General features: G+C 41.3%; 1 protein-coding gene across 3 annotated transcripts in view; it reads right to left on the bottom strand.

The window, feature by feature from the left end:
* Window positions 1-27512, bottom strand: part of LOC132828189 (chemokine-like protein TAFA-5) — a 334410-nt gene that overhangs the window by 8989 nt on the left and 297909 nt on the right. For 2 of the 3 annotated variants that reach the window (XM_060845127.1, XM_060845129.1), the window contains one exon: window positions 16543-16645. The exons of the other annotated variant lie outside the window; for it this stretch is intronic. Coding sequence is in view for 1 of the 2 variants with exons in the window: in XM_060845129.1 (XP_060701112.1) it covers window positions 16637-16645 (9 nt within the window). In the remaining variant the exon portion in view is untranslated. Of the gene's footprint in view, window positions 1-16542; window positions 16646-27512 lie in introns of those variants that run through there. 3 annotated transcript variants of the gene reach the window in all.

Genomic DNA, 27512 nt, shown 5'->3' with positions numbered 1-27512 from the left:
TCTGGCAAAGTTCGCCGATGATACAAAGTTAGGCAGACAGGCAGGTAATACTGAGGAGGTGGGAAGGCTGCGAAAAGATTTAAACAGATTAGAAGAGTGGTCCAGGAAATGAAATTCAATGTGAGCAAATATTGGCACTGGAGTGTGTCCACTGGAGACTCACATGGATGATCCCTGGAATGGTAGGCCTAACGTATGATGAACGGCTGAGGATCCTGGGATTGTAATCGTTAGAGTTTAGAAGGTTGAGATGAGATCTAATAGAAACTTACAAGATAATGCATGGTTTAGAAAGGGTGGACACTGGGAGGTTGTTTCCATTAAGCAGGGAGACTAGGACCCACAGCCTTAGAATTAGAGGTGGTTAATTTCGAATGGAAATGAGGAGACAATTCTTCAGCCAGAGAGTGGTGGGCCTGCGGAATTCATTGCCACAGATGAGGAGGAACGTGACGGACACCTGGAAGTACTCAGGGATGCCCTCACAAGAACGGGGTACGATGCCCAACTCATTGCCCGCCAGTTCTGGCGTGCCACAGCAAGGAACCGTAATGACCTCCTTAGGAGACAGACACGTGCTGCAACTGACAGGGTACCCCTCATTATTCAGTATTTCCCAGGAGCTGAAAAACTACGCCATGTTCTTCGTGACTTGCAACACATTATCAATGAGGATGAGCACCTCACCAAGACATTCCCCACACCTTCACTACTTGCCTTTAAACAACCACCAAACCTCAAACAGGTCATTGTTCGTAGCAAACTGCCCGGCTCTCAGGGCAACGCCATACAACCCTGTCATGGTAGGTGCTGCAAGATGTGTCAGTGTGTGTACATACCACTATTACGCGTGGGGACACCTCCCACCTTGTACATGGCAGGTACTCATGTAACTCAGCCAATGTTGTCTATCTTATACATTGCAGGCAAGGAGGCCCGGAGGCATGGTACATTGGAGAAACCGAGCAAAGGCTACGACAACGGATGAATGGGCACCGCACAACAATCAACAGACAGGAGTGTTCCCTCCCAGTTGGGGAACACTTCAGCGGTCCAGGACATTCGACCTCGGACCTTCCGGTGACCATCCTCCAAGGCAGACTTCAGGACAGGCAGCAGCGAAAAGTGGGCGAGCAGAGGCTGATAGCTAAGTTCGGTACCCATAGGGAGGGCCTCAATCGAGACTTGGGTTCATGTCACATTACTGGTGACCACCATTGCACTATACACACACATAGACACTCCTACACACACACACGCTCTCTCACACACTCTCACACACACACACCAATTATACACTTACACACGGACACATATATACACAGACGCGCACACACACCCCCACACTCACACATGCACCCCCTGACAGACTTAAGACACTCTATACTCACTGCACACACACACATACACTTTCTCACACTCAACTCCCAACCCAGACAGACACACACACACAGACAGAAAAAGACCCACATGCACACATATATTTTGTGGGGTGAATTTGTACTTGCAGGGTTACATTGTACTTTGCTCAAAAACTGCATGCATTCATGTAGAACTCCATTATCTCACTTTTTAGAATAGAATCAATCTAAACATCATAGCATAGACAGAAAACACAGGGGGCTAGTATCTTCAACATATTGTCTAGCTATCACCATTGTTAACAGCTAACCTGAGAAGGCAACTTTTTTAAAAATGGTTTGTGATTTACACATGAAAGAAGTGAAACTACCATGGCATTCAAACAGATGAAAGACTTAACAGACAATCAATTTTTCAACGTATAATTTCAGTTACATCACACTGTAAATTTTTACTATAAATTCTTTGTGTTAGGATTGAGCCCTCCAATATCACCTGATGAAAGCTAGTGTGCTTCCAATTAAACCTGTTGGACTATAACCTGGTGTTGTGTGATTTTTAACATTGCCACAGAGTGCAGTGAAGGCCAGGACATTAAATGTCTTCAAGGCAGAGAATGATAATTTCTTGATGTCCCAAGGAATAAAAGGCTACAGGGAGTGTGTGGGTAAGTGGAGTTGAAATGCCCATCAGCCACAGGATCCTCAGCCGTTCATTGTATGTTAGGCCTACCATTCCAGGGATCACCCATGTTAATCTCCACTGGACATGCTCCAGTGCTAGTATGTCCTTCCTGAGGTGTGGGCCTAGTCTTTGACAGCAGGATCAAATAAGTCAAGCTTCCCAAATAAAAGCATGATGTCAGCAATGCTTACCCCCAACTCCAAGATAACTGATTGGAGAATTCTGTATCTTCACAGCCCTTTCTCTTCATCTTAGTCTGTCATGATCAACCCCACTTCCTGAAATTGTGCCGTGTTCTAGATATCCTAGTCTGGAAACATTTTACACTGTTGGGGAGGAAGGGTGGGTGATAGTTCCTTGATCACTCCTCCCCACATTCTGCAAGCAGTAGAACATTTAGTTGGTGGATTGCTGATTTTACAAAGGGCTGTCCCACAGCAATAATATGCTGAGGGAGGCCTGAACAAGGCTGGAGCAGGATTTCTGGCCCTCAAAGATAGGTAGTACCACACTGAAAGTGTGACAGCCAATCTAGTTGTCCAGCAGTTGAGTAGTCCCAGTTGTTGGGACATCAAGGAACTCTGGAGGATATGATCATGAACACTGAGCTGAACAAAAAAGAGTGTGTGTGTGTGTGTGTGTGGATGGGTGGGTGTGGGTGTGTGTATATGGATCATACATTTCTTCCTGCACCTTGGTATCTACTCTCACAGTTCCCTTCCGAATCTTCAATATTTCCATGTGATAACTTCTCATTCTTCTAAATACCAGCGGCACGGTAGCACAGTGGTTAGCACTGCTGCCTCACAGTGCCAGAGACCCAGGTTCAATTCCCGACTCAGGCGACTGACTGTGTGGAGTTTGCACGTTCTCCCTGTGCCTGCATGGGTTTCCTCCGGGTGCTCTGGTTTCCTCCCACAGTCACAAAGATGTGCGGGTCAGGTGAATTGGCCATGCTAAATTGCCCGTAGTGTTAGGTAAGGGGTAAATGTAGGGGTATGGGTGGGTTGTGCTTCGGCGGGTCGGTGTGGACTTGTTGGGCCGAAGGGCCTGTTTCCACACTGTAAGTAATCTAATCTAATCTAAAATGGAAATCCAGCTTACTCACATTTTTGTCATAAAAAATCCTGGGGGTCAAACTGGTGAATCTTCATACTACTGCCGCCGATGCAAGAATAACCTTTCTTAAATAGGCACATAGTATTCCAGATGTGGTCTTACTAGACCCACATACAATTGTTGCAAGACTTCTTTGTTTTTGTAGTCCAATTCTCTTGCAAAAAAGAGCAACATACCAGGTGGCTTTCTTATTGCTTGCTGGAGAGGAACGTGATCATGTTTTGTGCTTCTTTGATGAGTACATCCAAAGTCTCTCTGACTATCAATGTTTACAAGTTATATGCAACTTAGAAAAATTCTGCTCATTATTCTTATGAACAAAGTGAATAACCTCAAATTTCCCCACATTATCCTCTGTCTGCTACATATTGTTCCCCATCCCGAAACTGTCCATCATCCTCACAGCATGCACGCACACTGTTATCGACCAGACCAGGCCCCATTAAAATATATTAAGAAGGACCACATTAGAGTGGTGCTGGAACAGCACAGCAGTTCAGGCAGCATCCGAGGAGCAGTAAAATCGACGTTTCGGGCAAAAGCCCTTCATCAGGAAAACAGGCAAAGAGCCTGAAGGGTGGAGAGATAAGTGAGAGGAGGGTGGGGGTGGGGAAGAAAGTAGCATGGAGTACAATAGGTGAGTGGGGGAGGGGATGAAGGTGATAGGTCAGGGGCGGGGGGAGGGTGGAGTGGATAATTGGAAAACAAGATAGGCAGGTAGGACAAGTCATGGGGACAGTGCTGAGCTGGAAGTTTGGAACTGGAGTGAGGTGGGGGAAAGGGAAATGAGGAAACTGTTGAAGTTCACTTGATGCCCTGGGATTGAAGTGTTCCGAGGCGGAAGATGTGGCATTCTTCCTCCAGGCGTCTGGTGGTGAGGGAGCGGCCGTGAAGGAGCCCCAGGACCTCCATATCCTTGGCAGAATGGGAGGGGGAGTTGAAATGTTGGGCCACAGGGCGGTGTAGTTGATTGGTGCGGGTGTCCCGGAGATATTCCCTCAAGCGCTCTGCTAGGAGGCGTCCAGTCTCCCCTATGTAGAGGAGACCGCATCGGGAGCAACGGATACAATAAATGAAACTGGTGGATGTGCAGGTCAAACTTTGTTGGATGTGGAAGGCTCCTTTAGTGCCTTGGATGGAGGTGAGGGGGGAGGTGTGGGCACAAGTTTTGCAATTCCTGCAGTGGCAGGGAAAGGTGCCAGGATGGAAGGGTAAGTCGTAGGGGGGCATGGACCTGACCAGGTAGTCACGGAGGGAACAATCTTTGCAGAAAGCGGAAAGGGGTGGGGAGGGAAATATATTCCTGGTGGTGGGATCCATTTCGAGGTGGCAGAAATGTCGGTGGATGATTTGGTTTATGCGAAGGTTGGTAGGGTGGAAGGTGAGCACCAGGGGCGTTCTGTATTTGTTATGGTTGGAGGGGTGGGGTCTGAGGGCGGAGGTGCAGGATGTGGACAAGATGTGTTGGAGGGCATCTTTAACCACGTGGGAAGGGAAATTGCGGTCTCTAAAGAAGGTGTTCTGTGGTGGAACTGGTCCTCCTGGGAGCAGATATGGCGGAGGCAGAGGAATTGGGAATACGGGATGGCATTTTTGCAGGAGGTAGGGTGGGAAGAGGTGTAATCCAGGTAGCTGTGGGATTGGTGGGTTTGTAAAAAATGTCGGTGTCAAGTTGGTCGTCATTAATGGAGATAGAGAGGTCCAGGAAGGGGAGGGAGATGTCAGAGATGGTCCAGGTAAATTTAAGGTCAGGGTGGACTGTGTTGGTGAAGTTGATGAATTGCTCAACCTCCTCGCGGGAGCACGAGGTGGCACCAATGCAGTCATCAATGTAACCAAAGAAGAGGTGGGGAGTAGTGTCGGTGTAATTACGGAAGATGGACTCTTCTACTTACCCAACAAAGAGACAGGCATATTTGGGGCCCATGGCTACCCCTTTGGTCTGGAGGAAGTGGGAGGATTCAAAGGAGAAATTGTTAAGGGTGAGGACCAGTTCGGCCAAACGAATGAGTGTGTTGGTGGAAGGGTACTGTTGGTGACGTCAGGATTTTTACCATATTAAGAAGGTAGCCTAGACCTTAACTTTTTCTTATTTCTAAGGTAAGTGTGAGCTGCTGTGCTCCAGATGCAATATGATTGGTCAAATTAATCAACATTAAGCAAAATAATTTATTGAAAATACACTATAGTTAAAATACAACAGTAGAAAGAGGAACTTGGAATAACTTAACTGTATTGAAAAACTTAACAGAATAATAGATTATTTTACTGCTAAATAAAAACGGTTCCAATACAGCAACATTCCATAAATACATGCTTGGCAAAAAGGCAAATTGCCAGAAATAAAGGCAATCCTATCAGTAAGACAGAGATGCATATAGCAACTGCCCAGAGAGAGAGTGTGTAGCAACTGGGAGAGATTCACAGCCTTCCAACCTGGCTGAGACCCTAGCAACCATGCCAAAAACTAACTAAAAATCCTGGATCTGTGAGAGTTTGATCACACCCACTCAGGGTGCTTCTGGTTGTTCCAACTTCACAAAACCCCAAGGTCTCACAAATTGTTTATTTTCTCATAGACTGCTCGACACCTGTACCCAATCTCTCTCTCTAAAACAAACTGGGACTAATTGCACCCCTTAAAGCCACAGCATCATCACACCACATAACTTGGTATCCTCAGCAAATATAATTGCATTACTCTGTCTATTTGTCTCAGTCATTAATACTGATTGTAAATCACTGATTCACCCCATGTAATATCACTGGATATGGTCAAAGCTAAAGACTCTGGCCACATCCTGACTCTAATGCTAAAGACTGGCACTCTTGAAATAGCTTTGTTTCTACTGCACTAGCACTTATAGGATAATGTGGATAATTGTCCATGTATGGCTTATCCACAAAAAGCAGGACTAATTCTACATAAATTATTGGCAAATAAATGATAGGTATTGTTGCAATGCTGCAAAGCAACATTTATTCTATAATAACCTACTCACCAACACTCAATTTGAATTCCATCAGCACCACTTTGCCTCAGATCTTTATAAACTTAGACCAAACATAGAGAATGTCACAGGTCAACTGAGAGCAATTTCTCTTGACATCAAGGAAGCATTTTGCTGAATGTGGCATCATGTACCCAAAAAGTCTTAAAGTCTCAACGTAAAAAAACTTTTACTACTGGATTCTTGCTGAGCATAAAGTAAGATGTCTATGGTTGTTGGAAGCCAATCATCTCAGCCCCAAGACACGATTGCTGGAGTTCCTCAGATAGTATCCTCATCCATCAACTGCTTCATCGAAGACCATCTCTCCATCATATGGTCAGAAGTGGCAGCAAGGTGGCTCACAGTGCCAGGGACCTGGGTTTGATTCCACCTCGGGCAACTGTCTGTGTGGAGTTTGCATATTCTCCCCAAATCTACATGGGTTTCCTCCGGGTGCTCTGGTTTCCTCACGCAATCCAAATATGTGCAGGTTAGGTGAATTGGCCATGCTAAAATTGTCCATAGTGTTCAGGGATCTGCAGGTTAGGCGTATTAGTCTGGGCAAAATGTAGAGCAATAGATAAAAGGGTCTGGGTGGGCTACTCTTCGGAGGGTCGGCGTGGACTTGTTGGGCCGAAGGGATTCTATACCTGTATCTAAGTGCAATAGACATTCACTGACGATTGCAATGTGTTCAGTTTTATTCAAAAATCTTCAGATAATGAAACAGTCTCTGCCTGCAATAAAACAATATCTGCACAGCATGAAGATTTGGGCTGTAAAGTCATAGGTAACATTCATGATGCATAGGTACCAGGCAATGGCCAACTTCATCACAGGAGAGTTTAAACACCTCCCATTCAATGGCCCTGCCATTGCCAACATCAACAACCTGCTGTGCAGAATATGCTGAATGAGGATTAGAAGGGATTAAAATTGATAAGCAAAGGAATATAGGGTAACTTGAAGTCGATAAGGAAAGTGACCAGGTGAGATACCTCAGAAGATATTGGGGCAAGTGGAACAGAAATTATACAAATATAAGCCATAATTTTACAGTTCCCCTTAACCTTAGCAGTAGTGTGGGAGGACTGGAGAATTGCAAAACTTGCACTGTTCTTGAAAAGTCTGTGCAAAGATCAGTTCAGTGATTCCAAGCTAGTTTCACTTTAGCAGTGGAGAAGCTTCTAGGAACGATAATTCAGGACAAAATGAATAGCAAAATACAGGTTAAATAAGGAAATCCAAAATCGACTTCTTCAGGGGAAATCATGTTGAACTAACTTGCTGGAATATTTTGATTAGGTAGAAGAATGCATTCCTGCTGATGCGGTGCACATGAACCTCCAAAAGGTATTTCATATGATGCTGCAGAACAAAATTGTGAGCAAAGTCATTGTGCATGGAATGAAATGTACAATAGCAAAAGGAGTATATAATTGAGTGACAGGAAACAGAGAGCAGTGATTAATGGACATTGCTAGAACTGGAGGAAGGTTGGCAGTGGAGCTACCTGAGGGTTAATGTAGCAACCGTTGCTTTGCCTTATCATAGAATCATAGAATCCCTACAGTGTGGAAACAGGCCATTTGGCCCAACAAGTCCACACCGATACTGAAGAATATTCCACCCAAACCCATTCACCTACCCTATTATGCTACATTTCCTTTGACTGATGTACCTAACCTATGCATCCCTATAGACAATTTAGCATGGCCAATTCACCTAACCTGCACATCTTTGGATTGCTGACGGAAACCGGAGCACCCGGAGGAAAACCACACAATCACGGGGAGAATGTGCAAACCCTACACAAACAGTCGCCCACAGCTGGAATCAAACCCAGTTCCCTGATGCTGTGAGGCAGCATGCTAACCATTTGACCTAGATCCTTGTGTACAGCGCACAGTTTCATAATGTGCAGATGAGATGTAGCATAGAGGAATTATAAACTGTGAGGAGAGTAGTACAGAATTTCAAAAGTTCATGGACTAGTTGACAGATCAAGTTAATGTGAAGAAATGTGTGGTGATTCACTTTGGTAGGATCAATGTGAAGAGGCAATGCAGAACAAAAAGCATAACGTTAAAGGGGTGCAGTGCAGAGAGTATACATATGTATTGGTTACTGAAGGTTTCAGAACAGGCTAAGATTGTGGTTAATAAAGCAGACAATACCTAAACTTCCTTAACAGGGGCACGGAGTAGCAAAGTGAGAAGGTTATTGATAGTGGTTCTGGACACAGCTGGAGTATTGTGTTCAATTCTAGACACTACATATTAGGCATTGAAGTAATTGAAGAGGATGCAGAAGAGACTTATGAGAATTGCTCTAGAGATGAGGGACTTCACATATGATTGGAGAAGTTAGGATTATTTTTGTTGGAGAAGATAACGCTAAGAGGAGATCTGTTTGAGGTATTAGGAATAATGAGGAGTCTGGACAGAATAGGTAAGAAGGAATTGTTCTCACTCATGAAAGGTCAAGATAAGAGGTCACAGATATTGAGTAATTGGTAAAAGAAGCAAAAGTGATATGGGAAGAAGCCTTTTGCATGCAGTGAGTGGTTAGGATCTGGAATGCACTGTCTGAAAGTGGGCTGGAGGTAGGTTCAATAATAGATTTGAAAGGGAGTTAGAGTATTATTTGAAAAGGAACAATGTGCAGCTTTTACAGTGAGCAGACAGAAAAATTACACCAAGTGAAATACTTATTCAGAGAGCCTATGCAGACACAACAGGCCAAATGACCTCCTTCAGGCTTATAATAACTGATACTGAGAAGTTGTGGCCAGGAACATAACTGAATCAGTTACATATGTCTAATGGTTACAAGAACAGATTAGAAAGTGAATATTTTGTGGTGAGTGTCTTTATTCCTGACACCTGGATGACAAGTGATACTGAAGCTCTGGTCAAGAAAAAGGAGGAGGCATATGTCAGGTATAGACAACTGAGACCAAGTAAATGCCTTGAGGAATATATAGGGAAGTAGAGGCATATTTAAGAAGGAAATACGGAGGAAAGAAGAGTAAATGAAATAGCTTTGGCAGATAGGGTTAAGGTGAATTCAAAGAGATTCTACAAATATGTTAAGGGCAAAAGAGCAACTAGGGAAAGAATAGAGTCCCCTGAAGATCAACAATGCCACCAATGTGTAGAAGCACAGGAGAGAGGTGAGATACTAAATTAATATTTTGTGTCTGTACTTACTGTGGAAAAAAGATATGGAAGCTGGTAAACTTGGGGAAATAAACAGTGATGTTTTAAAAACACTCCACATTACAGAGGAAGAGATGATGGAGGTCTTAATATGCATAAAGGGAGATGAATCATTGGGACCTGATCAGGGTTAGAGGGTTTGAGCTATTGGGAGAGGCTGAATAGGCTAGGGTTGTTTTCCCTGGAGTATTGGAGGCTGAGGGGTGACCTTATAGACGTTAATAAAATCATGAGGAACATGGATAGGATAAATAGACAAGGTGTTTTCCCTGGGATTGGGGAGTCCAGAACAAAAGGGCATAGGTTTAGAGTGAGAGGGGAAAGATTTAAAAGGGACCTAAAGGGCAATTCTTTCACACAAGAGATGGAGCATGTATGGAATGAGCTGCCAGAGGAAGTGGTGGAGGCTGGTAAACTTAGAACATTTAAAAGGCATCTGGATGGGTATATGAATAGGAAGTGTTTAAAGGGATATGGGCCAAATATAGGCAAATAGGACAGCATTAATTTAGGATATTAGGTCAACATGGAGGAGTTGGGGTGAAGGGTCTCTTTCCCTTCTGGACATCTCTATAACTCTTAAGTGCATCCTAGGACATTGTGGGAAGCTGCGTAAGAAATTGCTGGGCCCTTAGCAGAGATATTTGTATTTGATACAACCACTTGTGAGGTTCCAGAAGACTGGAGGGTGGCTAATCCCATGCCTTTATTTATGAAAGGCTGCAAAGAAAAGCCAGGGAACAATAGACCTGTGAATCTGACATCAATGGTGGAGGGGATTCTGAGAGACAGGATTTACATGCATTTGGACAGGAAAGGACTGATTAGGGATAGTGAACATAGCTTTGTATATGGCAACTCATGTCTCACTAACTTGATTGAGGTTTTTGAGGATGTGACCAAGAGGTTAGATGAGGGTAGAGCGGTAGCCTACATGGACTTTAGCAAGACCTTTGACAAGGTTCCACATGGTGGACTGATTAGTAAAGTTACATCACATGGGATCCAGGGAGAACTAGCCAGTGGGTACAAAATTGCTTTGACGGAGAAGACAGAGGGTGGTGGTAGAAGGTTGTTCAGACTGGAACCTTGTCACCAGCGTCGTGCTACAAGGTTCAGTGCTGGCGTTGCTTGTCATTTATATCAACAATTTGGTTGAGAATATAGGAAGCATGTTAGTAAATTTGCAGTTGACCCCACAATTGGTGGTAAAGTGGATAGTGAAGAAGGCTTTCTAAGATTACACCAGGATCTTGATCAGCTTGGCCAATGGGCTGAAGAAAGGCAGACGGAGTATAATTTAGATAAATGTGAGGTGTCGCATCTTGGTAAGATAAACCAGGGTAGGACTTACACAGTTAATGGTGGAGCCCTGGGGAGTGTTGTTTAACAGAGATCTAGGGGTTCGTTTACATAGTTCCTTGAAAGTGGCATCACAGGTAGACAGGTTGGTGAAGAAGGTATTTGGCATGCTTGTCTTCATTGGTCAGAGCATTAAGGATAGGAGTTGCTATGTCATGTTGCCACTGTACAGCACTTGGTAAGGCTTCCTTTGGAGTACTGTGCACAGTTCTGGTCACCCTTCAATAGGAAGGATATTATTAATTTAGAAAGGGTGCAGAAAAGATTTACAAGGATGTTACCGAGACTGGAGAGTTTGAATTATAAGGAGAGGGCAGATAGGCTGGAATTGTTTTACCCTAGAGCATAGGAGGTTGAGGGGTGACCTTATAGAGGTTTATAAAATCATGAGGGGCATAGATTAGGTCTTCACCATTGGAGAGGGCATAGGTTTAAGGTGAGAGGAGCAAGATTTAAAAGGGATCCAAGGGACAATGTTTTCACGCAGAGGATGGTATGCATGTGTAATGAACTGCCAGAGGAAGTGGTTGACACAGATACAGTTACAACATTTTAAAAAGGTATTTGGACAGGACATGAATAAGAAAGGTTGAAAGGGATATAGACCAAACACAAGCAAATGGGACTTGTTTAATTTGAGATTATGGTCAGCTTGGACTGGTTGGACCAAAGGCTCTGTATCCGTGCTGTATGACTACAACATAAATCTTTTCAAACAATCTACAAGTCAAACATATTATGGAATTTTCTCTGCATTCCAATAGAATTAGAGCTGCAACAATGCTCAAAAACCTGCAAGAATACCATCCAAGACAAAACAACTCTCTCAATCATACAGAGTATTCAGTCCCTTCGCGTCTGCCACACAATTGTCACAATGAGCAATATCTACAGTATGCATTGCAGTAACTTGTAAACACTTCATCAATGGCTGCATATAAAACATGGGATCACTACCACCTGGAAGATTAAATTAGATTACTTACAGTGTGGAAATAGGCCCTTCGGCCCAACAAGTCCACACCAACCCTCTGAAGACCCATTCCCCTACATTTACCCCTTCACCTAACACTACAGGCAATTTAGCACGGCCAATTCACCTAACTGGCACATTTTTGGGCTGTGGGAGGAAACCCACGCAGGCATGGGGAGAATGTGCAAACTCCACACAGATAGTTGCCTGAGGTGGGAATTGAACCCCGGTCTCTGGTGCTGTGAGGCAGCAGTGCTAACCACTGTGCCACCATGCCGCCCACAACAGTTAGGGCAGCAGTCAAATTGTGGCACCAATACCTGCAAGTTCTTTTTCAAGTCACATACTACTCTGGCTCAGAAATACCATGACTTCACTGTTTAAAATCCTGGATCATCCCACCTAACAGAAAGCAGTAATTCAAGATTTGTGAGAAGATTTGTAGCTCGGGTGCTCGTTGTTGTGGTTCTGTTTGCCGAGTTGGGAATTTGTGTTGCAGACATTTCGTCCCCTGTCTAGGTGACATCCTCAGTGCTTGGGAGCCTCCTGTGGAGCGCTTCTGTGATCTTTCCTCCGGCATTTATAGTGGTTTGAACCTGCCGCTTCCGGTTGTCAGTTCCAGCTGTGCGTTGCAGTGGTCGGTATATTGGGTCCAGATCAATGTGCTTATTGATTGAATCTGTGGAATCCATGCCTCTATGAATTCCCTGGCTGTTCTCTGTTTGGCTTGTCCTATAATAGTAGTGTTGTCCCAGTCGAATTCATGTTGCTTGTCATCTGCGTGTGGGGCTACTAAGGATAGCTGGTCGCGTCGTTTCCTGGCTAGTTGGTGTTCATGGATGCGGATTGTTAGCTGTCTTCCTGTTTGTCCTATCTAGTGTTTTGTGCAGTCCTTGCATGGGATTTTGTACACTACATTGGTTTTGCTCATGCTGGGTATCGGGTCCTTCGTCCTGGTGAGTTGTTGTCTGAGAGTGGCATCTGGATTGTGTGCTGTTATGAGTCCTAGTGGTCGCAGTAGTCTGGCTGTCAGTTTGGAAATGCTATTGATGTATGGTAGTGTGGCTAGTCCTTTGGGTTCCGCAACCCAAAGGACTTGCCACACTACCATACATCACTAGCATTTCCGAACTGACAGCCAGACTACTGTGACCACTAGGACTCATAACAGCACACAATCCAGATGCCACTCTCGGACAACAACTCACCAGGACGAAGGACCCGATGCCCAGCATGAGCAAAACCAATGTAGTGTCCAAAGTCCCATTCAAAGACTGTACAAAACACTAGATAGGACAAACAGGAAGACAGCTAATGATCCGCATCCATGAACACCAACTAGCCACGAAACGACGCGACCAGCTATCCTTAGTAGCCACACACGCAGATGACAAGCAACATGAATTCGACTGGGACAACACTACTATTATAGGACAAGCCAAACAGAGAACAGCCAGAGAATTCCTAGAGTCATGACACTCAACCACAGATTCAATCAATAAGCATATCGACCTGGACCCAATATACCGAACACTGCAACAGACAGCTGGAACTGTCAACCAGAAGCGGCAGGTTCAAACCACTATAAATGCTGGAGGAAATATCACAGAAGCGCTTCACAGGAGGCTCCCAAGCACTGAGGATGTCACCTAGGCAGGGGACGAAATGTCTGCACACAAATTCCCAGCTCGGCAAACAGGACCACAACAGTAATTCAAGACGCAACTTGGCTGCCAACCTCCCAAAGGTAACAGACAATGGGCAAAAAATGATGTCCTTGCTCATGACATTCATATCCTAGCAGTGAGTATATAAAAAATGCAAACAAACCAGCAGAGCCAGAGCCCGTGATTAGGGAGTGATAAATATCTTCAGCTTTCAGTACACTCAGGAGTAACAATATCAACAACAGATACATCTCTTTCCAAATAAAATTTGGATAATTGTGATACCTCTGCTGCTTAATGACATTGTGCATGCCAGTATTTGATTGGACACAATGATGGGATTATGGTGGAACCATATTTAACTCGTCAGACTGCAATTGTGTTACAAGTGTCACTTTTGCTTCCAATATTACAGCAACAAGTGAAAAACATTTTAAAAAATTGGTGAAATGAAATGTACAGAACCACAGAAATTGTGCAAAGTTTGCTGCTAGGATCTTGAGGGTTTTCTTGGGCTAATACCCAGAGGCATTAGGTTAAGTAATTGAAAAAAAAATCCAAAGACCAGCCAGCCAGGGTGGAACACAAACGAGAGAAAAAAAATGTTTTTTTTTCCTGAATTGAAGGTTATATTGTATTTATTTATGTAAAAGTGAACATTCCAATCATCCCAATTTCCTGTAATACTTTGGGGAATAACCATGTGTAGGTAGGGTGCAGATTGAGGAGAAACATAAGTCTCTTGCTTTAAAGCATGTATACTTATGCTGTATAAATCCTCAGGGCCATATTTTGGCTCAGTGCCATTTTCATTAATTTTCATAGAGAGTATCTCACTGTGAGGCCGAGTGAGTCTTTCTGCATAATCATCACAATTTTGCCTCATTAACTACTTTGCACGGTCCTCTGGCAAACCTTTCATGCATGCTGTCCTGATTCTACCATTCACTGTAGTTGTATGTATTCACTACCGCTTGATTCCTAGTACAGATGTTATCTTTAAATAGTCACTGTGCACCCAGTCAAACACTGACAGTCTGGAGCTGCCCTGCACAGTTTGTGACATTTATCCTAGATTTGGCAGATAAGGGGAAATTGGTGCCATGCTTTGCCGACAATATCCTGGAGATCCTTGTGCATGGCATGTTACAGTGGAGAGCTGTCCTCCTTCCCTGAGGACCAGCAGTTCCTAACAGCTATGCCAACCAATTTCACGTCAACCAATTTCTCATTCTAGGAGAAAACAGCACACAGTAGGGCAGAAGGAGCCAAGACAATTGACGGCATGCCTAATAGTCATCTCATCAGCTGCTATGAGGACAGGATCCAGACCTTGACTACCCTGAGTGACTGACTGACATGCGCTTGCCTCTAGACTGATATCAGATGAAGTCCTTGACCAATTGTACATGAGCTCCCCCTGACTGATGGGCACTCTCTAGACTGAACTGAGGGCTACTGCACCTCAATGTTTTGAGACTTAGTCAGTTGGTTGTTGCACATGTATTACATGCTCTGCATTGGCTGCTGATGTAGGTGGTAGGTGTGACTTTGATAGAGGCCACAGTATCTTGACTAACGACAACTGACAACTATGACAAGCTGCCTGGCTTTCCATCTGCACTCAATGACAAAACAATACAACAGCACCATACATCTTTAAGCATTGGCTGAGCCAGGGGGCAAAGTAGAAAAAGGCACAGCAAGGCATGGACGGATGTAAGCAAGCAGTTAAACACAAACTGATTGTCTGCTAAGAGAATGGGTGAATGAAACTGAAATATTGCCTGGTCAATTTGTGAGCTGGGTGCTTGTCTCAATGCACAAAGTGCAGCATGATAATGAAAGGTGCTGGTGTACTCTAAAGTGCATCACTGAAATGTAAAAGCATGTTAGAAATAGATTAGAGACATGTCAAGATGATATAGAGAGGCTGGCATGTAGCAAATGCCAAGGTCCATTCACTTGGGCGCACATAATCACAACCCATGCAGCGTGTCCTGAGATATTGGTGCTAAGCTGCCCAAGATAGAGGTCCAGTGGAGCAAGCCGTGAGCTGGATTCATCAGCTACCCTTTCAGACTTTCATGTCAAGAATTCTCTAGTTTCCTCGTGGCAGAAAGAAGCCTCATATTAATGAGGCAAGGTTACACAATAAAGGTAAAGTTGCCACATTCCTACTAGACCATAGGGCTGTTTGTTGATGATACAGATGGTGGTGGTTTCACCTGAGGGCCATCATAGCAATGGGAGAGGTTAGGAAGGAGAGTTCTTCACAGTAACTTCAGTTGGTGCAGGAATCCAACTCTTGGTGTTAACATTACCCTGCATCACAAATCAGCCATCCAGCCAACTCAGCAAACTGACCTCTGGTTGATATACTAGTGAGGACAACTATGAGGCCTCTGTTATTAAGTCTCTTGCCATTCACTGCTGAGAATTTTGTCTTAACCTCTCGGACTTTGTTGAAATATTCAACAATTTGGTCTTAACATCAGAAAGAGCCTCAATTGGGATCGCAGCCAATTTTACCCAATTTCCCACCATTGGCCACATCATTAGGACCTAGGAAAATTCCACCCATACAGATTGAAATGTTAAGTTTGAAAACATGACTGTCAAATGTTAATCATGATGTGGAGGTGCCGCTGTTGGAATGGGGCAGACAAAGGCAGAAGTCATATGACACTAGGTTTTTGTCCAAAAGGTTTATTTGAAATCACAAGCTTTTGGAGCATGGCTCCTTCATCAGTGAAATCACTTGATGCAGGAAGGGTCTACGTTCAAAAAACTGGTGATTGCAAATACACCTAGTGGACCATAACCTGGTGTTGTGTGACTTCTGAGTTCGTCAAATGATAAGAGCAAGTTCTGGATTATTAAAAAGAACAAATAATGTTCTAAGGAGACAATCATTCATATATGCAGCTAAAACAGAATTAACATCTAAAACACATCTCTTGCTCTATGTGAAGAAGCTTTTAGTATTATGGATGAACTTTCCATTTCCATCCAAAACAGTCGATAAGAAATACAGCTTTACACAACATTTATCATCCCTGTAGTATCTTGTCTCACACAGGAAACTGAAGTATTAAGCATCATTAATTGAGCTGCATTGCAATCCATTAGGCTATGGGAAATCTGTAACTTGCCTGTTGGTACCCCAAGTTTTCCTGTACTCCCAGCAACCACCAGGGTCAAATTCGTGAGACATCTATTCTTGCTACTGTTGCCTCCAGCTTCACCTTGTTGTTATGCCACCTAATGTAGAAAGAAATAATGACATTTTGGTCATTAGGCCTGCTTTAGCCATAATTTGAGGAAATAACCTTGCTCACTTTTCCATATTTTTATTCTCTCAACTTCTATCTCTCAAAGGAAGGAGAACTCACTTTCAAAATATTTGGTGGACCTTCCAGTTTTAGTTGGGGCTGTGGTAGATCAGTCATGTGCCTACCCACCAAGCTTGGTGTTTCTTTCCCATTGACCCACCATGACCAGCTTTACACCTCCTGCTTAGACTGAAAGCCACATCCATCATTTTTGGCTTCACACTGTGCATCCTACCACAAACCCAGACATAACTATATAATATACAAATATTCCAGAGACCACCGCTATATGCTTAAATGATATATATATGCTTCCCTTCAAGAAGCACAGTTGTACTTAAGATGATTACTTAAAATCTCGTAAGTTCCAATCTCCCAATTAACATTTTGCAGATTAGTGCTTAATAATTGAATTGAGCTACATAAATTCATGAAGATCTATGCTGAGATAAATTCTGCCTATAGTTTCAGATTACAATGTGAAGGAAATCAAATGGGATAATTAATCTGCTGGCTTTTTAAACATTAAAATGCAGAAAAGTAATATTGATAAAATGCCTTATAAACAAAATACCTAATGCATCACATTGACTGAATTTATACTGTTGTATCATTCCCCATAAAGATTTATCATGAACATAGTTCACAGAATTAATTCTTTCAGATATCAATGCATCTAATATATTGCATTCATTAATAATAACATTTTATTTAGCCCGTTTTTACTGTATATGAAAGGATGAGATGTTATATAATGAAATGTCTGTCTGAAAAGCAAATTCTCTATTCCCAACAGATTCTCTGCAATTGTAATTTGTCTCCATGTCAATCTTGTTCCACACATATTTTAGCCAGTATCTCACAAATGCTATTATAAAACACAGTGAGTAGAAACACATGGTCTTAGTTGCTAAAGAAAAGAAATGATTAAGGCATGCCCCACAAAGCATTACAGACTGATCTAAATGCTGAATGTGAGCCAAACAGTGCAAATGCTGCTAACTCTGTAATGTCATAAGCTCCTCTTTTCAACAGCTTCCACAAATGAATGCCATGATAACTACTGTGACAGAAATTTTGAAAAATAATACAGGGAACATATCAATTCAGTATGGTTCCTCTGGAAATTTTTTATATGACAGGCTTATTCATGGGGTATTGCTATTTTTTATATCTTGTTCCATGGGCACTGAGGTGGGGAATTGTTCATTGTTATATTTGGCCATGGTAGACATTTGAGGCTTAATGCTTTATAGGTGATCTAAGTTCATTTACAATCATAGAATTCCTACAGTGTGGAAAGAGATTACTTGGCCCAACCATTCTGCACCGACTCTCTGAAGAGTAACCCACCCTATCTCTGTAAGCCCATTTTTTGCCATGGCTAACCCACCCAGAGTGCACATCCCTGGACACTATGGGGAAATTTAGCATGGACAATCCAACCAACCTGCACATCTTTGGACTGTGGGAGGAAACTGAAGCACCCAGAGGAAAACTATGCATTCACGGGGAGAATGTGCAAACTCCACACAGAAGTCACCCAAGGCTGAAATTGGACCCAAATCCCTGGCACTATGAGATAACAGTACTAAACACTCAACCTCCCATTTAGGTCATGTTATGATTGGATACATTACACATCAACAAATTACATGATTTAAAAAAATATCAAATTTAGCAAAGTAAAACATGATGCAACAGACCTCCATTTTTGAAATGATTTGCAGTAACATATATGCTGACTGATATGTTATATGTTCAAGTTTAATTTAATGCACAGTAATCAAATTAGCATGTGAAGGGAATCAACAGTTACAGAGAATATTAAGACTTTCCAAGCCACTGAGACCTATCCTAGATTCTAGGCAGCAAACAAAATCCCACTTCCATGACCAATGCTTTGTTGTTATTGCATAAAGTATAACATTTGTAGGAATATCTATCTTTACAATCAAATGGTTGTTCCAGTCTCCATGGAAATAAAGATATGAGCTCTCACCTTTTCAATCTATAAAGAAATTTTGACAGATTTCAACTCTCTTAATTGCTCCAGATTGCAAATTATAAATACTGTACATTCATTCATGCTGTAAGCTGTATTTCTGCATACAGGCATTGTTTCAGAGCTGTTGCTGCATAAAATGATAATGGTAATGTAACTGATAATGTAAATAGGTGGGTTTCTGTCATAGTACAGCAGAGTACATGCTGAAAATGGATTTCAGATATCCTGAATTGAAAAACTAACCTTAAGTACTTCCTCAGTGCACTCATAGATAAACAAGTTTTGTGCAAGCGATTGTAAGATGGACAATTCTTTAATATGTAATACTTTTGTTCTACTAATGTGGTCTGTTCAGGTAGCAGTCTGAAGCACAGTTACAGTAGTTACGGTAATTCATTTGTCTGTCCCCTAGAACTGTGCCAATTGTTCTATTTTCTGTAATGAGCATTGTTTTTCTCTTAAAATTTAAATGTATGTCACAATGATTAGTATGGCCTGCATCTTATGACAAAAGAAGAAAAAAAATGAATAACTTGCATTTGTATTGCCTTGCAGCAAAATACTTCACACAAAAATGGGATATGTGGGTGGTTGAGGGTGTAATGTTAACATTAATGCACTGAAGGCTGGGCAGCTCAGTAAATCAGAACAAACTTGCACTCTGGGTCCTTCGTCAGCCCGATTCTTCACAGGTTCTACTGATGCAGAAGCAAATGGGACTTTGAAGCTAGCAAATTCAGGCAGGCTTAATCATCAAACCTAGGAGGAGGAGGAGAGGCAGGAAATGGGGAGTAACAATCCATGGACCCAAGGGAGATCAATCTCTAACCTTGGAGGGGAATTCCAATCCTGACAGAATCCAATCCCTGATGTTGGGTTGTGCTGTGGGATCATTCCAATTGGTTGGATCTTTGATGTCAGATCCTGAAGTACGGGGTGGGGTTCTGGTCAATAGCCCTCAGAGGATAGAGGTTTCAATACCCAATGCCATGGTTGGGGTCAGATCCAGGGATGGTAAAATCTGTTTTTGAGGGAGTCTGTGGAATATGTTGTGAAGGAATGGTTTTGATGGGGAGGAGTTTATAATATCAGAAGGAAGCAGGAAGGAGTGTTGTGAAGACACTTGCCTTCTATCCAAGGAGATTCTTACTTCACTGTAGCTGCCAGTATTCTCAAGACAAAGCAATCCAAACCAGAGGCCGTGATGAAAGGTCACAGACTTCTAGCATTAATTCTATTTCCTTCCACAGATGTTGCTTGATCTACTGAGTGTTTCCAACATTTTCTGACTTTAAATCTTCCAGCCTCATTAACATACATTAAATGCCAACCGGTCTCCTGAGAACATGCTGGAAGCCCAGCTGAATAAGACCTGCAAGTTGGCAAATTGTATCCACTTCCTAACACTTCTTTAAAAACCTATTTAACCCTCCATCTGCACAGAATTCTACCCGCTCCCCCAATCAGTTTGTTTAAATTGTAACATGTTATAAATGTTAATAATGCAACTGTATGGTGCACAGTAAGGTTCTGCAATTAAAATGAATCCCAATTAATCATATTTTTGATGTTGTTTAAGAAAGAGAGGTATTGGCTTGGATACCAGTGAGCATTGTCCATTAATTCACTATAGATTAGAGTGGTGCTGGAAAAGCACAGCAGGTCAGGCAGCATCTGAGGAATAGGAAAATTGATGTTTCGGGCAAAAGACCTTCATCAGGATTGAACAGGAATTTGAACACTAATTCACTCCAGTTCATTCTACATCATAAATCGGTTCAGTTTGTTCCTGATTTGGAATTCACTTTAATTTTGTGCCATACTCACAATAACCTCAACAGTAAATTTTCAATATAACTTCCTCAATGGCATAAGCCATCTGTGATCCTTCTGTGTTTCCACACCCTTTTAAATTAAGTACTTAATTCTGATGGATCTTGTGACAACTTCTCTGTGCAGTTTCCTCATCGGTTTGAATGACGTACTGATACAATTCAAGGTCTCAGTGCCATTAAAAAACATTTGGATGAGAGAACATTGACCACTCAATTAGATTAGTTATGAATCTAACTGGTGTCCTATTGCTTCCCAGTGTGGAGGTCTCCTCCCTGAAATGTTACATCTTGAAAAGTTGCATGGTGGTGCCAACCTTTCAGGAAAATGGCGTACCATGCTCTGAAGTAAATTTTTTCACTGTATAAAAGGGTTAAGTCTGATTATGTGATATGCAGTATAGATCATAGCATGAAGTGATGCCATGTCACATGGTCTTGTCTCTTACAGCCATGTGGCAAGCTGGCACTACAGTAAAAATGTTTCTAAAATAAAGTTAATGTTTTCCTTAACACAGCAGGCTCTGTAAATGTTGTTTAGGAGCACAATGAGACAAAGAGCAAGCATGCCTCCCAACTTGTCTCCACCTCAATGGCAAAACTCAGTTCAATATAACACCAAAGCCACAAAACCTAACAAGTAAAATTGAAAGGTAGAGTAAGAGCTTCTTTAAATATTCTAAACTGATATTCTCTCCTTTACTTACGTCACATCCTCAGTTACATAGTTACATGAATTGCTTTAAGCCACATCTGTCCCAAGGTTCTCTCTACTTGGTTTACATTATTTGAATCATTTACTTTTATTTATTTGTACAGTCTTTGTGATCCCTAATATCACTATTACCATCATTATCACCAATATCATTGTTATCATCACCTCCCCAAACCTTCCTCTGACCCCTGAAAGTCCCAAAATCTCTCAAGTTGAGATGATCTGAATCTTTGACTGGACATTCCAAACTGGTTTGCTGGAGTTCAATGCAAGGTTGATGGTGGTGTACAATATCTGGAATTGTTGTGCCACACTTGATTTTATTGGAGCTTGCCTCCAGTTGCTAGTAATTTGTTGGCTATTGATGTAATCTAAGAAGCTACATCTTCTACTAGAGTAAGATCTGTTGCTGCCCAGTCTACTGCTGCTCTCAAATGTGTACTTGCCATTATTTACAACTTGCCTGGAACATAGACTGTACCATAGTTGTCAGTCATCAGGCTAAACCTGAAGGGCTTTACATAGAAAGGCATTTATGACATTTCTTTCAATCCCAATAATGTTTCCAAAGGCTTATAGTTCATCTTGACCTGGAATTTCAGTCCCATGAGGTACTCTGTGAATTTTTCACACTCCCAAATAACTGTTAACCCTTCCTTCTCAGTTGTTGAATATCTTTTCAGGCTCTATCAAAGCTCTCAATGTAAAATAAACCAGATTATTGTATTCTATCCATGTGTAATTGAATAAGGATTGCTCCAGCTATCATGGCGAAGAAAACTGGATTGTAATGTGCTGAAACTAGTACTAGCATGGAACTTCTTTTTAATCTTTTCAAAAGCCTATGTCTGTCCTGACTCCAATACTGTTACTTTTGCAAAAGCATTCTGAAAAATTGAGTAAGATTGGTTATGTTAAGGTGATTGACTTGATCGACTATGCTTAAGGAATGCTGTACATCATTTAAGCATGGGGCCAGGAATTAGCTAGTTACCGATGTCTATCTTGGATTTGCTATGATGCCTTGTTCTTGGCTAGTGGGTCATAGAAATTTCATTGCTGTTCTGGAGAAATGAGATTTCTCATTTAGTGTTAGTCCTACGTTCTATTGTGCCCTCAACACATCAAACCTGCTGGTCATTTTGTTTGGGTTTTTGTAATTCTGCAAGTGGTTTCCTGTTTTTCTTTTAGGGCACTCAACATTGACCCTTTTGAATATACCTGGTGCTGAAGAGCTCCCAAATGATAGATACTTGAAACAATTCCATTTAAATTATATAATCAATGGAGTCAATGTATTTGACTGTTGGTCTGAGGATGTCAGAAACCACTGTTGTCATTCAAGTTTGTGATAAATTACTTGCTGTCAATTTTCCCAAACTATCATCTACTCATCAAAAAGGATTGATTTCTCTCCTAACACCTTTGCTTAACTGAGTGAGATCCACATATAATCTTATTTCTTCATTTGCCTTGCTACAACATCAATATCCATGCACACTGTTGTGTCAGCACTGTTACTGGTGATATGACCAATCTTGATGTCTAACTATAATTTTTAACTTTTATAATTAAAGGATAAGGACTTTCCTTTGTAGTCTACAGGAAGATGGCTTTAGCATCTTCAAATACAGTAATGCGGTACTCTTGCTCTAATTTACCTAAGTATTTCAACAGCTTTGAAACTTGAGCAAAAATTCTCTCCTGTCTCCATTCAGAATTTGGCTATGATGAGGAAGTGTTGGTGTTGGACTGGAGTGGACAAAGTTAACAATCACACAACACCAGGTTATAGTACAACAGGTTTATTTGAAAGTACAAGCTGCTCCTTCGTCAAGTAGCTTAGTGGGGCAGGATCATAGATTTTATAGTAAAAGATAGTGTATCCTGTGTCTTATGATCCTGTCCCACTAGCTACCTGATGAAGGAACAGCACTCCGAATGATAGTGCTTCCAAATAAACCTGTTGGACTATAAACTGGTGTTTTTGATTTTTAACTTCATTCTGAAGCACTATATTCACACTCTCTAACAGAACTACACAAATGAATGCACTTCTGCTCAACAATGAGGTATTTTTATTCCTCAGTATAGATAATGTTTCCCCAAACATTTCATTCTCTGCAATAAGCTTTGTGATGATTTGCCAATTCACAAAGATCTATGTCTCCTGGGCTTTGGAGTTTATGTTTACATGTCTGACTCTCATAGACTTCAATAATGGCAAGTTGTCTTGTGCTGACATTCTGTTTCCAAGTGTAAAGTTGACAATCCAGAACTGTGTTGACTCCTTTAGAAAACCCCTATGAATGTTGTCTTCAACTTTTGTTCTGTATTTTTAAATTTTTGAACTATTTTCCTTGTAACATGATTTCCATTTCACTGGAAATGTACCTTTTCCAGGACACACTCTTTGCTTTTGTGGTTGTTGAGTTGATTGTAACTTATGACATTTTCTGAAGTATCCCAACCAGCCATAGTTAAAATACTCAGCTCCCATTGTTGTACATTCATTGCACTTCTGTTTGGAACCACACCTTATTCATCCTAATTTGGTTGATGACATTGACTTCCACTCTTTTGGTATTTTGATGGACTTTCATGAAGGTGACAATGTCACCTTGGCTCCTACCCATCTGAATGTATCAGATGAATCTCCAGTGTTCCCTTGTAGTACTGATCAACTTTGGGCCCTGATTTTAACCTGCCTTGCCTGTATCAATGTTAACCCTTCCTAGTATTGAAGAAAGGCTGATGACTTCTCATCCCTCACAACAATCACTATATGGTCACTGATATATTCATCCTTAAAAATTCCATACTGTGAGAAACAAACCCACTTAATCAATAATTTTCAGTCCGAGTCAAAAAGTTCCGAAGCAGTACACTTATTCGAACATCTTTAAAGATGGGTGGCTATACGAGGAGACACACACCTGACAGTAAAATACAGACTTTTTCTATACTTTTCTGAGGGATCTCTCGACACCCCTACACTAAGCAATAAACCTATCATAAGTGTCTATCTTATTCTATCCCCTTATTTGGTTATTACTTGCGCCCGTTATTCCTTTGTTTGTACATTCCCTGCACCCAAGCCTAAGCCGATCATACTTATTAATTACCTCACTTGTTATTCTTCAAATCTGCTTTATTTGGCTGTCCTTGTTCGCTACAGTCTTCCTGCTATTTTGTCCAGTTCCTCTTTTCTAACTTTCTGACTTCTGAGATCATCCTTTACTATTTTGATAGTCCAAAAAGCAGACCTACAAACTATGAGCTTATTGCGAAATGCCACTCCTGCTTCTTTTGTGGTCAGCTATAACACTCAAAGTTATTTCTTAACTTAAAACTATTTCTTTAAAAGACCCTCTATATTCGTTAAAATCAACATACACTTGGCAACCTGAATTTTTTTCTCTCTCACATACCTACCGCATCCTGCTAGACAATACAAATCCAATACACAGGCTTCTTCTGATACTCCAAAATGCTGAGGTCACTTGTTAAATCTTGCCTGTTCTATCAGTACGTTGGGGGGGCTGAAATACTTGTTGAATGACTTAATTAGTGCAGCATACTCCACATACGTTGTTCTAAAGTCTGGCCAAAACAGCATAAGAAAATGTGCCAAGTTGATTATTCTGCTCCATTATGTATAAGCCTGAAGCTTTTTTAAACCACTGATACTCCGCCAATTGCATCCCTTGGACTCTGTTTTAACTTTCATTCTCCACTCTGGAGGTTTTCTCTCGAGCTGACAACATATTTTATCTTGTGCTTTAAGCCAATATTGCTTTCTGCATATTGTGAAGCCAATTTAGAATATCTCAGGCTGTAGGTATCTGTGCATACAATGTTCCTGAGGTCACTTATTCCTTATCAATAAATAAAGGTCGTCAACTCCTTATGTGCTGCCATGCAGTTTTATTTCGATGTAGAATGTGTCAGGTTCTCAATTGCTTCTCTCTAGTGTATTGTCTAAGACCCTTTTCCTTTACATTCTCATTAATTTCTCTTTCACCGATGTTAGAGTTATGTCATATTACATCATCAGGATTTACGTGAACTTTATGAAACTACAGGCGCTGCCAGTAATAATGGAGTAATTAAAACTGAAATGAGCAAGAGGCCAGAGTTTGAGGAGCACTGATATGCCAGTATTGTTGGATTGGAGGATATTATGAGGATCAAGAGGGAGTAGAATATGGAACGATCTGAAAACAAGGAAAATGTTACCATTAAGACTTTGCTCAATTGTAAGCCGATATAATCAGCAAGCACGAGGATAATAATTGGTGAAGTGGACTTGGTGAGAATTAGAATTCAAACAGAATAGTTTTATTTCCTTTGTTTGATGAATATACAGGTGATTGGAAAGCTGCATTAGTTTTCCATTTGCATTTTTCAGATTGAAAACATTGATTGATTTTAGCAATATTTCTTTGTTTAAAGATGAGACAGTACTTAATCAGGAAGCACAAACTAGCTCAAGTTTGAGATCAGTTTACATTTACAGAGGGGGGAAATTAGGAGGTGGCCTGCAGTGTATTGGAATAGTCAGGTCTGGTGGTAACAAAAACATGAGTGAGGGCTTCCTCAGGAAGTGAACTGAGGCAAGGAGGAAGCTGGCTAATCTTACAGACATACAAACAGAAAGCCTTAGCAATGTTCTAACTATGTAGTCAGAAGATTGTCATCAGTCTGATTCACCCTCAGTTGCCGGAAAGTGGAATGGAGCCATTGGTACAGAAATGTTTGAAACAGAGATTGAAGACATCCGCTTCACTCCACCCAATATTCAATTGTAGAAACAATTCTGCTCATCCATAAACAAATTTATACTTATATTGTTAAATTTGAGCATTGAATTTGGAATGTCTGCTAGATACAACTGTATAATATTTTATCAGTCTATGATCTGCTATAATGATCTGAATATAATGAGTTGCTTATTACATCTCATTTTCTGTTTGTGATTTTTTGCTGAGGAAAATGTTTCCTATCTTAAAATATAATATTTGATGATGGGACTACTGTAGCTATTTTCATGTGGATTAAATTTCAATGTATTACCATGAATTAGAAAATCATATGATTGCATTAAGGTGACACCATAATGTGCATCCCAATGTAGAAAATCTGTGGCAGATACCTGGCCAACAGGGGTTTCGCGCCCACAGATCTAAAGAATTTTGTAACTGCTGAAAGATTGTAGAGAGCTTTCATATTTAACAACCAGCAAAGATGTGAAAATTGACAGGATTCAGAAGAGTGTGCACATCATGCTGGTTCTGTCTGACAGTTGACAATAGACTGTTGAAGCGATTAAATTATTCCTATTGCAAAATATTGCTAAAGGGGGAAATCTGAAATGCAAACAGTAATGGTTGGAAATATTCAGCAGGTCAGGCAGCATCAGTGAAGACAGAGAAAAAAGTTAGCATTTTAGCTCTGTGACCTTGCATCAAAGCTCAATAAATTTATCCATTTGAATCAGCAAGGACCAAACAAAAAACATTCTACCAGACAGTTCAGCAATATATACATCCTGGTCAAGTACTTGGCCCGTTATAAACAATCATGTTAAAATTAAAATCAGCTGATGTTGTTAAAATGAAAACAAGTAAATGGAGAACAAGTCGTCTTCTAATCAGCTGTGTGCCCATCACGCAAAAGAAATCAAGAGAAAAAACAAAAGGGAGTCATCTAACAGTAATTAGGGATTAAAACATGTGTCCACAATAAGAGCCATGGGGGATGAAAATAATTGCAACAAATGTTTCAAATGCAAATACTTCGATTAAATGGGTAAAAAAATAGGAAAGTTGCAGTCTCCTGAGACAGTGACTGTGGGATTGTTACACTGTTTGCTGTTATGTAAATTATGGACGCCCACATGTTACTGCGACAAGCCAGCTGAGGTACATTCACTATCTACTACCTCCTGATGGTTCAAATTATTAAGAAACAATTATGATTTGCAACAACTTTATTTTAACATTTCAACTAGCCTTGGCTTTTTCAGAAAATAATATTTTTTGGTTTCAAAGGTTAAATCAAAACATTACACGATACCCAAGTGACACTGATTTGTTTACTTGAATGTCTTGCTTATTTGCACCTCTCCAGAATCCTTAAGCAGTTTGTGTTCAGCTCAGGGAAGGGACATAGAGGGATCTTTTAATATGAATCTACGTTAGCTGTAATGGCCGAGCAAGACTATCAATTCATAGCAGAT

This window comes from Hemiscyllium ocellatum, chromosome 26 (assembly GCF_020745735.1).
Source record: "Hemiscyllium ocellatum isolate sHemOce1 chromosome 26, sHemOce1.pat.X.cur, whole genome shotgun sequence".
Taxonomy (NCBI): Eukaryota; Metazoa; Chordata; class Chondrichthyes; order Orectolobiformes; family Hemiscylliidae; genus Hemiscyllium; species Hemiscyllium ocellatum.
Note: the sequence above shows the minus strand (reverse complement) of the source record. Positions and strands in the feature narration are given on the sequence as shown.